At 45.8% G+C, this 10,795-nt stretch overlaps 1 protein-coding gene across 1 annotated transcript; it reads right to left on the bottom strand.

The window, feature by feature from the left end:
- Positions 1–557: 557 nt before the first annotated feature.
- Positions 558–10,342, bottom strand: ASB4 (ankyrin repeat and SOCS box containing 4). Its single transcript, XM_072154878.1, has 5 exons — positions 10,034–10,342; positions 7,483–7,782; positions 6,038–6,528; positions 4,510–4,623; positions 558–1,861 (listed from the first exon to the last, which is right to left on the bottom strand). Exons 1-5 carry the CDS (start codon positions 10,221–10,223, stop codon positions 1,673–1,675), a joined length of 1,284 nt encoding a protein of 427 aa, XP_072010979.1. The 5' UTR covers positions 10,224–10,342; the 3' UTR covers positions 558–1,672.
- Positions 10,343–10,795: the final 453 nt, after the last annotated feature.

Below are 10,795 nucleotides of genomic sequence, written 5' to 3'. Positions count from 1 at the left end.
CTTTTTGTCGCATTCCAATTAATTCGTGATCACATGCGTTTTAGAGAATGCAATGGAAAACGCAATGTAACCTCAGCATATGATCAAGGCTGACCCCTTTGGAGTGCGTCAAAAACGCAACAAAAAACATGACGTAACGCAATGTGTGAACGCAGCCTGAAGCAAAAAGTTTGGATGAGCCGGAGTCATAATCAATGGTAATATAAAATAAGATCGCCCCCTCTGGGTCACAGGGAAGAACTGATTATTTTGTGTTTTGGATGAACAAAAGTTTGGACAAGACTTTTTGTAAAAAGTATCGCCTACAGATCACACACGGGGGCATCCGCCGTTAACCCCTTTGGTACACAATAATTTTTATGTCTTGCTGCTGATCTGCTGTACCCCATTGCTGAGATAATATTGGGGAGGTTGCAGATGTCAAGTACAAGATCTGATTAAATGGTCTGCAAAGTGTTACAATCCAATAATATCACCCATCATAATATCAATCCTGCAAAAATAACCAAATGGTTCACACCTCTTTATATTATATCATATGTTTAATAATCGTAAAGAATATGTATATACAAACAATCTACATTAAATGGAACCTGTCACAAGATTTTACCCCACTAAACTACTAAGACCCCTCAGAAATGTCCTTTTTAGAATTCCCTCTTTTATGTGAAATATCATCCTTTTACCTATAGAAATCTCCTCCAAAGTCATGTGACATTGAGCAGAGAAGAGTCATATTTACCTAAGATGAGTCATTTTTAGTGGTAGTGTCACTTAATTCTCCCTTATCTTCAGTTCTATATCACCTAGAAACATGCTGCTGGTGCCATATTAAAGCTAATAATCTGCATAATGAATTACAGAATTAAAGATACAAACAGCTAAACTGGATCTTTATGTGCAGCTCACAATCCCAACTGTGGGGGAGATTTATCAGGGCTTGTACGTCAGTTTCCTAGTGTACAACCCCGGAAATTATTGTAATTCCTGGGGGTCTGCCATCTCTAAGTCAAGTGGACATGGAGGGGTGTGAAGGGGCATACCTAGCAACGGGGCGGGCTGGCAGCTGGTCACTAGCCACAGAACCACGTGCCAGCGTATGTTAAATAACCTCCTATGTCTCTGCCTGTATCTGTGAGCAGTTAAAGACAGAGAGGCTTCAGGGGTATATGGCGTGATGCCAGGGGTGCACCATTCATGAGGCGAGTTGAGCCTCTTGCCTCAGGCAGCACCGTATGCAGCAACATAAGGGTCTGGACATATAGGACATAAGCAGCACAATATGCCAGCATTATTATATCACATGTATCTACATATAGACACTAAATGTATAAATAACTTCTGACTCCTGCAGGGATCACTGGTGACATTGCCACACGCCACGTTTCCCATACCACGTCTGACCATGAACTTCTCTACAGTGAAATGCTATAAATCTGATTATATGATGGTTTATGTATACAGTGTATATACTGTATAATCACACTGTCTATATACATAGATGACATCATTCAGAATTCCTGATAATCCAGCACCTCCGGATATTACGGAATATAATTAGACATCATGTTTATCGGCTTCTGGCTGAGAGTCCTTGGCTCTGGCTACAATTCGGAAAATACAATGCGACAACAAGTAGCCCTTTGCTTCGGGGTCTGCGCAGTACGTGATGTCAGTAGAGTCGCCCCTGGGGCTCCAGCAGGAGGTATTTCTTCAGGGGGTTCGGCAGGGGCAGCTGAGGGATGGCGCGGTGACATTTCCTCCATAGGATGGCCCGGATGGCACACCTGGCCAGGTGCATGAGTTTCCGCGGGGAGTTACTGCAGACCTCAAATAGGGAATCGTAGAAAGCCTGATGTCTCTGCAAGAGAAAAGGATCAACATAGAACATAAGAGAGAGGATCTATAATGCCACACACTACCCCTGCCACTGGGGCGCACAGATACAGCGGCAACACACTGTTAGTTGCCCAAGAAGGATACAACACATTTTCTGATCTTAGACACATGGGCAAGTACCAACTCATGCAATCTCTGTATCCAGTCTAGACAATGCTCAGTGAGCTAAACAGCCTGGACTCCAGACTAATACGTTGTAGTAACCCTGTACAGAACTAGTCCTGCTCTCACCGGATACAATTGTATCCAGTCTAGACAATGCTCTGTGAGCTCCACAGCCTGGACTGGATACCTATACATTGTAGTTACCCTGTACATAGCTAGTTCTGCTCTCATCCTATAAAATTGCATCCAGTCTAGACAATGCTCTGTGAGCTCCACAGCCTGGACTCCAGACTGATACATTGTAGTAACCCATAGCTAGTCCTGCTCTCACCCGATACAATTGTATCCTGTCTAGACAATGCTCTGTGAACTAAACAGCCTGGACTCCAGGTTGATACATTGTAGCAACCCTGTACATAGTAAGACCTGCTATCACCCTATACAATTGTATCCAGTCTAGACAATGCTCTGTGAGCTCCACAGCCTGGACTCGATACTGATACATTGTAGTTACCCTATACATAGCTAGTTCTGCTCTCATCCTATAAAATTGCATCCAGTCTAGACAATGCTCTGTGAGCTCCACAGCCTGGACTCCAGACTGATACATTATAGTAACCCATAGCTAGTCTTGCTCTCACCCGACACAATTGTATCCTGTCTAGACAATGCTCTGTGAACTAAACAGCCTGATTGATACATTAAAGTAACCCTGCACAAAGCGAGTCCTGCTCTTACCCAATACAGTTGTATCCAGTCTAGACAATGCTCTGTGAGCTCCAAAGCCTGGACTCCAGACAAGCTCTCACCCTATACCAGTGATGGCGAAACTTTAAGAGACAGAGTGCACAAAGTACAAATAAAACCTACTTCTATGTCGCAAAGTGCCAACATTACAATTTAAGCAGTAACCTATTGATCCCTGCTGTATCACAGGTTTCAATCGTATCAGCATCCTGAGGACACCAATACAGTAGAAAGATGATGGAGATATCTAGGGACCCCTGAAGAAGAAGAATCAGGGTTCCCAGAGCAGGAGCTCCAGTGATAGTCCATCTCTGCCCACACCTTCTTGCTCCTCCTGTAGTCCTGACAGCCAAGGAGGTGTTGGATAGCACTGAGCATGGCGCGTCCCAGGATGTATTGGACCGGAGGAGGAAGCCTTGAGTCCTAGCTGGCAAACTCTGTGTTTGGGTGAAAACCTCTGAGCCCGTGCCAGAGGTTCGCCACCACTGCCCTATACAAACCTGTACATAGCAAGTACTGTTCTAACCCAGTACAACTGTATCCAGTCTAGACAATGCTCTGTGAGCTATATACCTTAGACTCCAGACTGATACATAGTAACAAACCAGCAGAGATGTTGTCTAGGCTGGATATTATTCTATATATTGTAGATGAGAAGTGGAGACAATGCTCTGTGAGCTAAACACACCAGTAGCTGCACAGATCTCTCTGTTGGTTTGCTATGATGTATCAGTCTGGAGTCTGTGGAGCTCACAGAGCATTTCCACTCAGCTAAGAGCAGGACTTGCTATGTACAGGGTTACTATGATGTATTAGCCTGAAATGGAGGCTGTGGAACTCACAGAGCATTGTCTAGACTAGAAACAATTGTCTCCACTTCTCAGTTGAGAGCAGGACTTGCTAAGTACAGGATTGCTATAATGTATCAGCCTGGAGTGGAGGCTGTGGAGCTCATAGACGGGACAGGATATTATTGTATCTATTATAGGTAAGAAGTTGAGACAATGCTCTGTGAGCGAAACACATCAGTAGCTGCACAGATCTGTCTGGTGGTTCGCTGTGATGTATCAGTGTTGAATCCAGGCTGTAGAGCTCACAGAGCATTGCCTAGGCTGGATAACTGTCTCCACATCTCAGCTAAGAGCAGGACTAGCTCTGTATTCCTGTAACCTGTAATATTTGACTGGAAAACTCTCCAACAATGAATGGAATTTATGTTGAAGGATGCACAGCACCATATGAATAGTTACCACTAGGGGGAGCTTCCTTCATGTATATGGATTCAGCTCCATTGCTCTTCATATGAGGTTTATAAATCCACTTGTATATAGCGCCCCCTAGTGGGTTTTATCATGTAACGCAATGCGTGAAGGAAAGTGGTGGATTTGGAGCTCCGTACAGATGTTCTGGCTTTATTAATATTCTGTATATATAAAGGGATTTATCCATTTTGAAGAAATCACCTCTCCTGACAGTAAACTGCATTAAATTGTGTTGTTCCCCGGTTATTCCTCCTAATCATTAATAGACTCAGTTGTCAAATTATTTAAACATTTCTAGGAGGAATAATAGAAGAACAAATGCTCTGGAATTGTTATTTTATCAGGAATACAAACATTTCATTGTGTTATTAGAGTATAATAAACCTTTAGAGGTTTTTTTTACCCCATTTAAATCAATGAGGGGGAGGGGGGACAATCACTCTCATCATTCACCCCCATCCACTCCACGTCTCCTCCTCCTCCTCCTGCTCTTTACCTCCAGGTCGTCTTCTGGAATCGCTCTTTGCCATCTGTACGTCGCCTTGATGTGTTCGTAGGCATTGACCATGACCTCCACAGCTTTGGGATAGGAGTGACATTCCTGTAAGACCTGGGGAGTCACCAGGGGTCAGTGTACGGCAGAATGGGCCAGGCCAGAACCTGGCAGTGCCCCCCCCACCCCATGCACAACGAGGAGACGGATCTACTGAGCATCTTACCGCAAGGACCATACAGTGATGTGAGCACCCAGAAGAATAATACCAGCAGAATGCCCAGCCCAGTGCTCCGAAATACAGAACCAGAACAATGTCCTCTCATCAACAGAACCAGAACAATGGCCCCCATCAACAGTGCCAGCAGAATGCCCTCTCATCAACAGAACCAGAACTATGTCCCCCTCATTAACAATGTTAACAAAATGTTAACACCCAGTACAACTTGTATACAGTGCCAGCAGAAAGCCCCTTATATACAGTGCCAGCAGAAAGTCCTCTTATATACAGTGCCAGAATAATGTCCCCTTATATACAGTGCCAGAATAATGTCCCCTTATATACAGTGCCAGAAGAAAGCCCCTTATATACAGTGCCAGCAGAAAGCCCCTTATATACAGTGCTAGCAGAATCCCCCCATATATACAGTGCCAGCAGAAAGCCCTCTTATATACAGTGCCAGCAGAAAGCCCCTTATATACAGTGCCAGCAGAAAGCCCCTTATATACAGTGCTAGCAGAATCCCCCCATATATACAGTGCCAGCAGAAAGCCCTCTTATATACAGTACCAGCAGAAAGCCCCTTATATACAGTGCCAGAATAATGTCCCCTTATATACAGTGCCAGAATAATGTCCCCTTATATACAGTGCCAGCAGAAAGCCCTCTTATATACAGTGCCAGCAGAAAGCCCCTTATATACAGTGCCAGAATAATGTCCCCTTATATACAGTGCCAGCAGAGTGCCCCTTTATATACAGTGCCAGCAGAAAGCCCTCTTATATACAGTGCCAGCAGAAAGCCCCTTATATACAGTGCCAGAATAATGCCCCCTTATATACATTGCCAGCAGAAAGCCCTCTTATATACAGTGCCAGCAGAATGCCCCTTATATACAGTGCCAGAATAATGCCCTCTTATATACAGTGCCAGCAGAATGCCCCTTATATACAGTGCCAGGAGAATGCCCACTTATATACAGTGCCAGCAGAATGCCCCTTATATACAGTGCCAGGAGAATGCCCACTTATATACAGTGCCAACAGAATGCCCACTTATATACAGTGCCAGCAGAATCTCGTCTTATATACAGTGCCATCAGAATGCCCCCTTATATACAGTGCCATCAGAATGCCCCCTTATATACAGTACCAGCAGAATGCCCCCTTATATACAGTGCCAGCATCTAGCCCTGGAGATGTGATGAGCTGTTCACCCTATTCACTGACAACAAGCAGAGATATTGACCACTGGGAGGAATTAATATAACACGTATTAGAAAGCTTTCAGACTGAGATGCAGATAATGGACCTTATGGAACTGCGGTGGGTATATCCGGGCCGCCCCGTGGTTCAGGAGCAGCTGGTAGCAGATTTCGGGTTGGGCGGCGGCGCGGACAGATGTGACTTTCAGGACGTACTGCTGGGGGGCACAACCATTGACGTCCATAGTGGTGGCCAGGGCCCCGGCCTCCAGCATCATGTGCATGAGGATATGGTCACAGTTCCAGGCCGCCTTGTGCAGGGGGGTCTTGCGGTCGATGTCTCGGGCGTTGACGTTGGCGTTGTAGTCCAGCAGCATCCTGCACATGAGGTGGTGTTTGCTGCTGTACTTCTGCTCCTTCACATTCAGCGCCCAGTAGGCAGCGGTGGCCAGAGGGGTCTCCAGGGTGGAGTTCACACTGTCCACCATCGCCCTGTGGTTCACGTAGAAAGCCACGAGTTCTGGAATTCCTATGCGGGCGGCTGTGTGCAGGGGGGTCTCCTGGGCGTGATCGCAGCTCTGGAGGTTCACATCTGCCCCTAAAACAGCACAAAATAATGAATAATGCAGATGGAGAGGAGTCAGAAATATCTATGGAACCTGAATTTTGGGTAATTTCCCTCCCACTGACCAATAAATGAGAATCTGCAGCTTCATCCCCCTCCTCCCTGCCTCCACATCCTCTCCTTCTGTCCAATTCTTACTATCCTCATTCTCTTCTTCTCACTTGAATCCTCTCTCCACTCCCGCTCTCTTCTGTTTACTCCTCTTCCTTTATCTACTCCCTCCTTTCATTCTTACCCTCCTCTACTCCTCTCTTCTCATTTCCCTCCTTTCTTCATTCCCACATGTATTGCTTTGCCTGCTTTGTCTGTGGTGCAGTACAGAGCACAGCAGTGTGAGGACATGCCTCCAGCAATACAAATCCATATAAAAATCCAATCACAATCCTGCTGCTACTAACAACATACACAGCGGTATGTTTACACGTCGCCCCTGGAACAAGACCTTAAACTAGCTCCAGAGAGAACAGAGCATAGCAGTGTTAGGACATGAGAACACACCCCTAGTGCATTTGGAAAAAACTACAATTCGGGAATATAAATCCATATTTCACAGTCCTGCTTCTACTATTATTAAAACACAATGGTATGATGGCACATCTCCCCAGGGACAATACCTAACACTGGCTGCAGAGAGCGCAGGGCCCAACAGTGTGAGGACCTGCCTCCAGTGCACATGGGAAGATACAATCCTGGAATACAAATATATCACAGGACAGGGACAGGGTTAGGACATGAGGACACACCCCTAGTTCATTTGAAGAGGCTACAATCCTGGAATATAAATCTATATTTCACAGTCCTGCTGCTACTAACAACATACACAAAGGTCTGATTACAACATTGGTTGCAGTCTGCATGGTCACACATGCTGAGAGAATTATATTATAATCTACCATCTGTAGATGATGAATATTCAAGGACTCTTACCGCTCCACACCAGCTCCTTGGCGCAGCGCACAGACTCCTTGGTTTTGCAGTGATGTAACGGTGCGTGCCCGCTGACAGAGAAGACATCAAGCTTGGCGCCATGGCCGATCAGGATCTTGACGCAGTCCAGGTTGGCTACTTGACAGGCGACATGTAGCGGGGTCTTTCCGTTCGGTTTGGTGTTGATGGAAGCGTTATGCTCCAGAAGTACCAGCAGGCTCTCCAGGTGCCCCAGCATGACGGTAACATGCAGCCCCATCGCCCATGAGGCTGCCAGCTTAAAACTAGGCAACCAGTAACCTGCAGGATAGTGAAGGATAGAATAGTGAGTGCAGCTCTGGGGTATAATACAGGATGTAACTCAGGATCAGTACAGGATAAGTAATGTCATGTATGTACACAGTGACTTCTCCAGCAGCAGAATAGTGAGTGCAGCTCTGGAGTATAATACAGGATGTAACTCAGGATCAGTACAGGATAAGTAATGTCATGTATGTACACAGTGACTGCACCAGCAGCAGAATAGTGAGTGCAGCTCTGGAGTATAATACAGGATGTAACTCAGGATCAGTACAGGATAAGTAATGTCATGTATGTACACAGTGACTGCACCAGCAGCAGAATAGTGAGTGCAGCTCTGGGGTATAATACAGGATGTAACTCAGGATCAGTACAGGATAAGTAATGTCATGTATGTACACAGTGACTGCACCAGCAGCAGAATAGTGAGTGCAGCTCTGTAGTATAATACAGGATGTAACTCAGGATCAGTACAGGATAAGTAATGTCATGTATGTACAAAGTGACTGCACCAGCAGCAGAATAGTGAGTGCAGCTCTGGTGTATAATACAGGATGTAACTCAGGATCAGTACAGGATAAGTAATGTCATGTATGTACACAGTGACTGCACCAGCAGCAGAATAGTAAGTGCAGCTCTGGGGTATAATACAGGATGTAACTCAGGATCAGTACAGGATAAGTAATGTCATGTATGTACACAGTGACTGCACCAGCAGCAGAATAGTGAGTGCAGCTCTGGAGTATAATACAGGATGTAACTCAGGATCAGTACAGGATAAGTAATGTCATGTATGTACACAGTGACTGCACCAGCAGCAGAATAGTGAGTGCAGCTCTGGCGTATAATACAGGATGTAACTCAGGATCAGTACAGGATAAGTAATGTCATGTATGTACACAGGGACTGCACCAGCAGCAGAATAGTGAGTGCAGCTCCGGGGTATAATACAGGATGTAACTCAGGATCAGTACAGGATAAGTAATGTCATGTATGTACACAGCGACTGCACCACCAGCAGAATAGTGAGTGCAGCTCTGGGGTATAATACAGGATGTAACTCAGGATAAGTACAGGATAAGTAATGTCATGTATGTACACAGTGACTGCACCAGCAGCAGAATAGTAAGTGCAGCTTTGGAGTATAATACAGGATGTAACTCAGGATCAGTACAGGATAAGTAATGTCATGTATGTACACGGTGACTACACCAGCAGCAGAATAGTGAGTGCAGCTTTGGAGTATAATACAGGATGTAACTCAGGATCAGTACAGGATAAGTAATGTCATGTATGCACACAGTGACTGCACCAGCAGCAGAATAGTGAGTGCAGCTCTGGGGTATAATACAGGATGTAACTCAGGGTCAGTACAGGATAAGTAATGTCATGTATGTACACGGTGACTACACCAGCAGCAGAATAGTGAGTGCAGCTTTGGAGTATAATACAGGATGTAACTCAGGATCAGTACAGGATAAGTAATGTCATGTATGTACAGTGACTGCACCAGCAGCAGAATAGTGAGTGCAGCTCTGGGGTATAATACTGGATGTAACTCAGGATCAGTACAGGATAAGTAATGTCATGTATGTACACGGTGACTGCACCAGCAGCAGAATAGTGAGTGCAGCTCTGGGGTATAATACAGGATGTAACTCAGGATCAGTACAGGATAAGTAATGTCATGTATGTACACGGTGACTGCACCAGCAGCAGAATAGTGAGTGCAGCTCTGGGGTATAATACAGGATGTAACTCAGGATCAGTACAGGATAAGTAATGTCATGTATGTACACAGTGACTGCACCAGCAGCAGAATAGTGAGTGCAGCTCTGGAGTATAACACGGGATAAGTAATATTTGTCAACAGTCAAACTTTTATGCAGATTAATTTAATTGAAGGAAATACATTTTTAAAGGGAAATCACATTTCCTCCTTGTATGTGTACTTGCATGTGTTGTGGTTTGTACGTTTGGCTTTCCTAGTAATATCAGGTGATGTAACCCCCGGCAGGGATCCATCTGGGGAGGAGTAGGACCGGCCTGTGTTATGTAAAACATCTGCCTCGTCATCCTGTATACAATAAGGTGTAGCTGTCCCTTGCACCAGGGACCCCAGTCCTATAAATGACACATTGCTGGGGGCCCCTCTTGCAGTTTTTGCACTGGGGCCCAGGAAAGTAACGTTACACCCCAGGTATAACATGGACCTATGTGCCATCATACTGACCCGGTGCCCTCTTCATACCTGATTTGTAGGACGCAAGGACCAAACCTTCATCCTCCACCTCGAAGACGGTGTCCACATCTACCTTCCCCTCGTTCAGCATATTCTCCACCGTCACATAGTCATTGGCTTGTAGAGCCTGGAGGAAGGTGTCCTTTAGGATCTGGTTATTCAGGGTGCGGGTGCACCTCCGCCCGTCCTCTCTGTCCATGTCTGCTATCCTCTGCCTGTAAACATGCCCTCTACCCAGGAGAAGTCACAGACATGGCCCCGGTATGAGTAACTCTATCGCCCGGCCATGGCTGCCCTGACTATTTATACTCCACGGTGCAAGTTGGGAGAAACTAATTTTAGATGACTCTGACCTCCATGATGGCTTTCCAAGGTGTCCATGTGTCTGGAGGAAAGGCAAGTTCATGGGAAACCCCGGGGGTCAGCTGCAACATCTACAAGAAGGACCCTGCCTATTACAAAGTTGTTACCCCTGGTCCAACGGAAAGATCTTCAACGCATATTGTGACACGTCTCTTCAAACTGGTGAGCTGGATTATCTACTTATAACTGCCCCCATGTGCCCACCTTAGCTACACTTCGGACTATGCCCCAGGACCCTCTCAAACTACACCCCTGACTATGCCCCAGGACCCTCTCAAACTACACCCCTGACTATGCCCCAGGACCCTCTCAAGCTACACCCCCAACTATGCACCGAGACCCTTTAAGCTACACCCCTAACTATGCCCCGGGACCCTCTAAAGCTACACCCCTGACTATGCCCCAGGA

This window comes from Engystomops pustulosus, chromosome 5 (genome assembly GCF_040894005.1).
Source record: "Engystomops pustulosus chromosome 5, aEngPut4.maternal, whole genome shotgun sequence".
Classification (NCBI taxonomy): Eukaryota; Metazoa; Chordata; class Amphibia; order Anura; family Leptodactylidae; genus Engystomops; species Engystomops pustulosus.
Note: the sequence above shows the minus strand (reverse complement) of the source record. Positions and strands in the feature narration are given on the sequence as shown.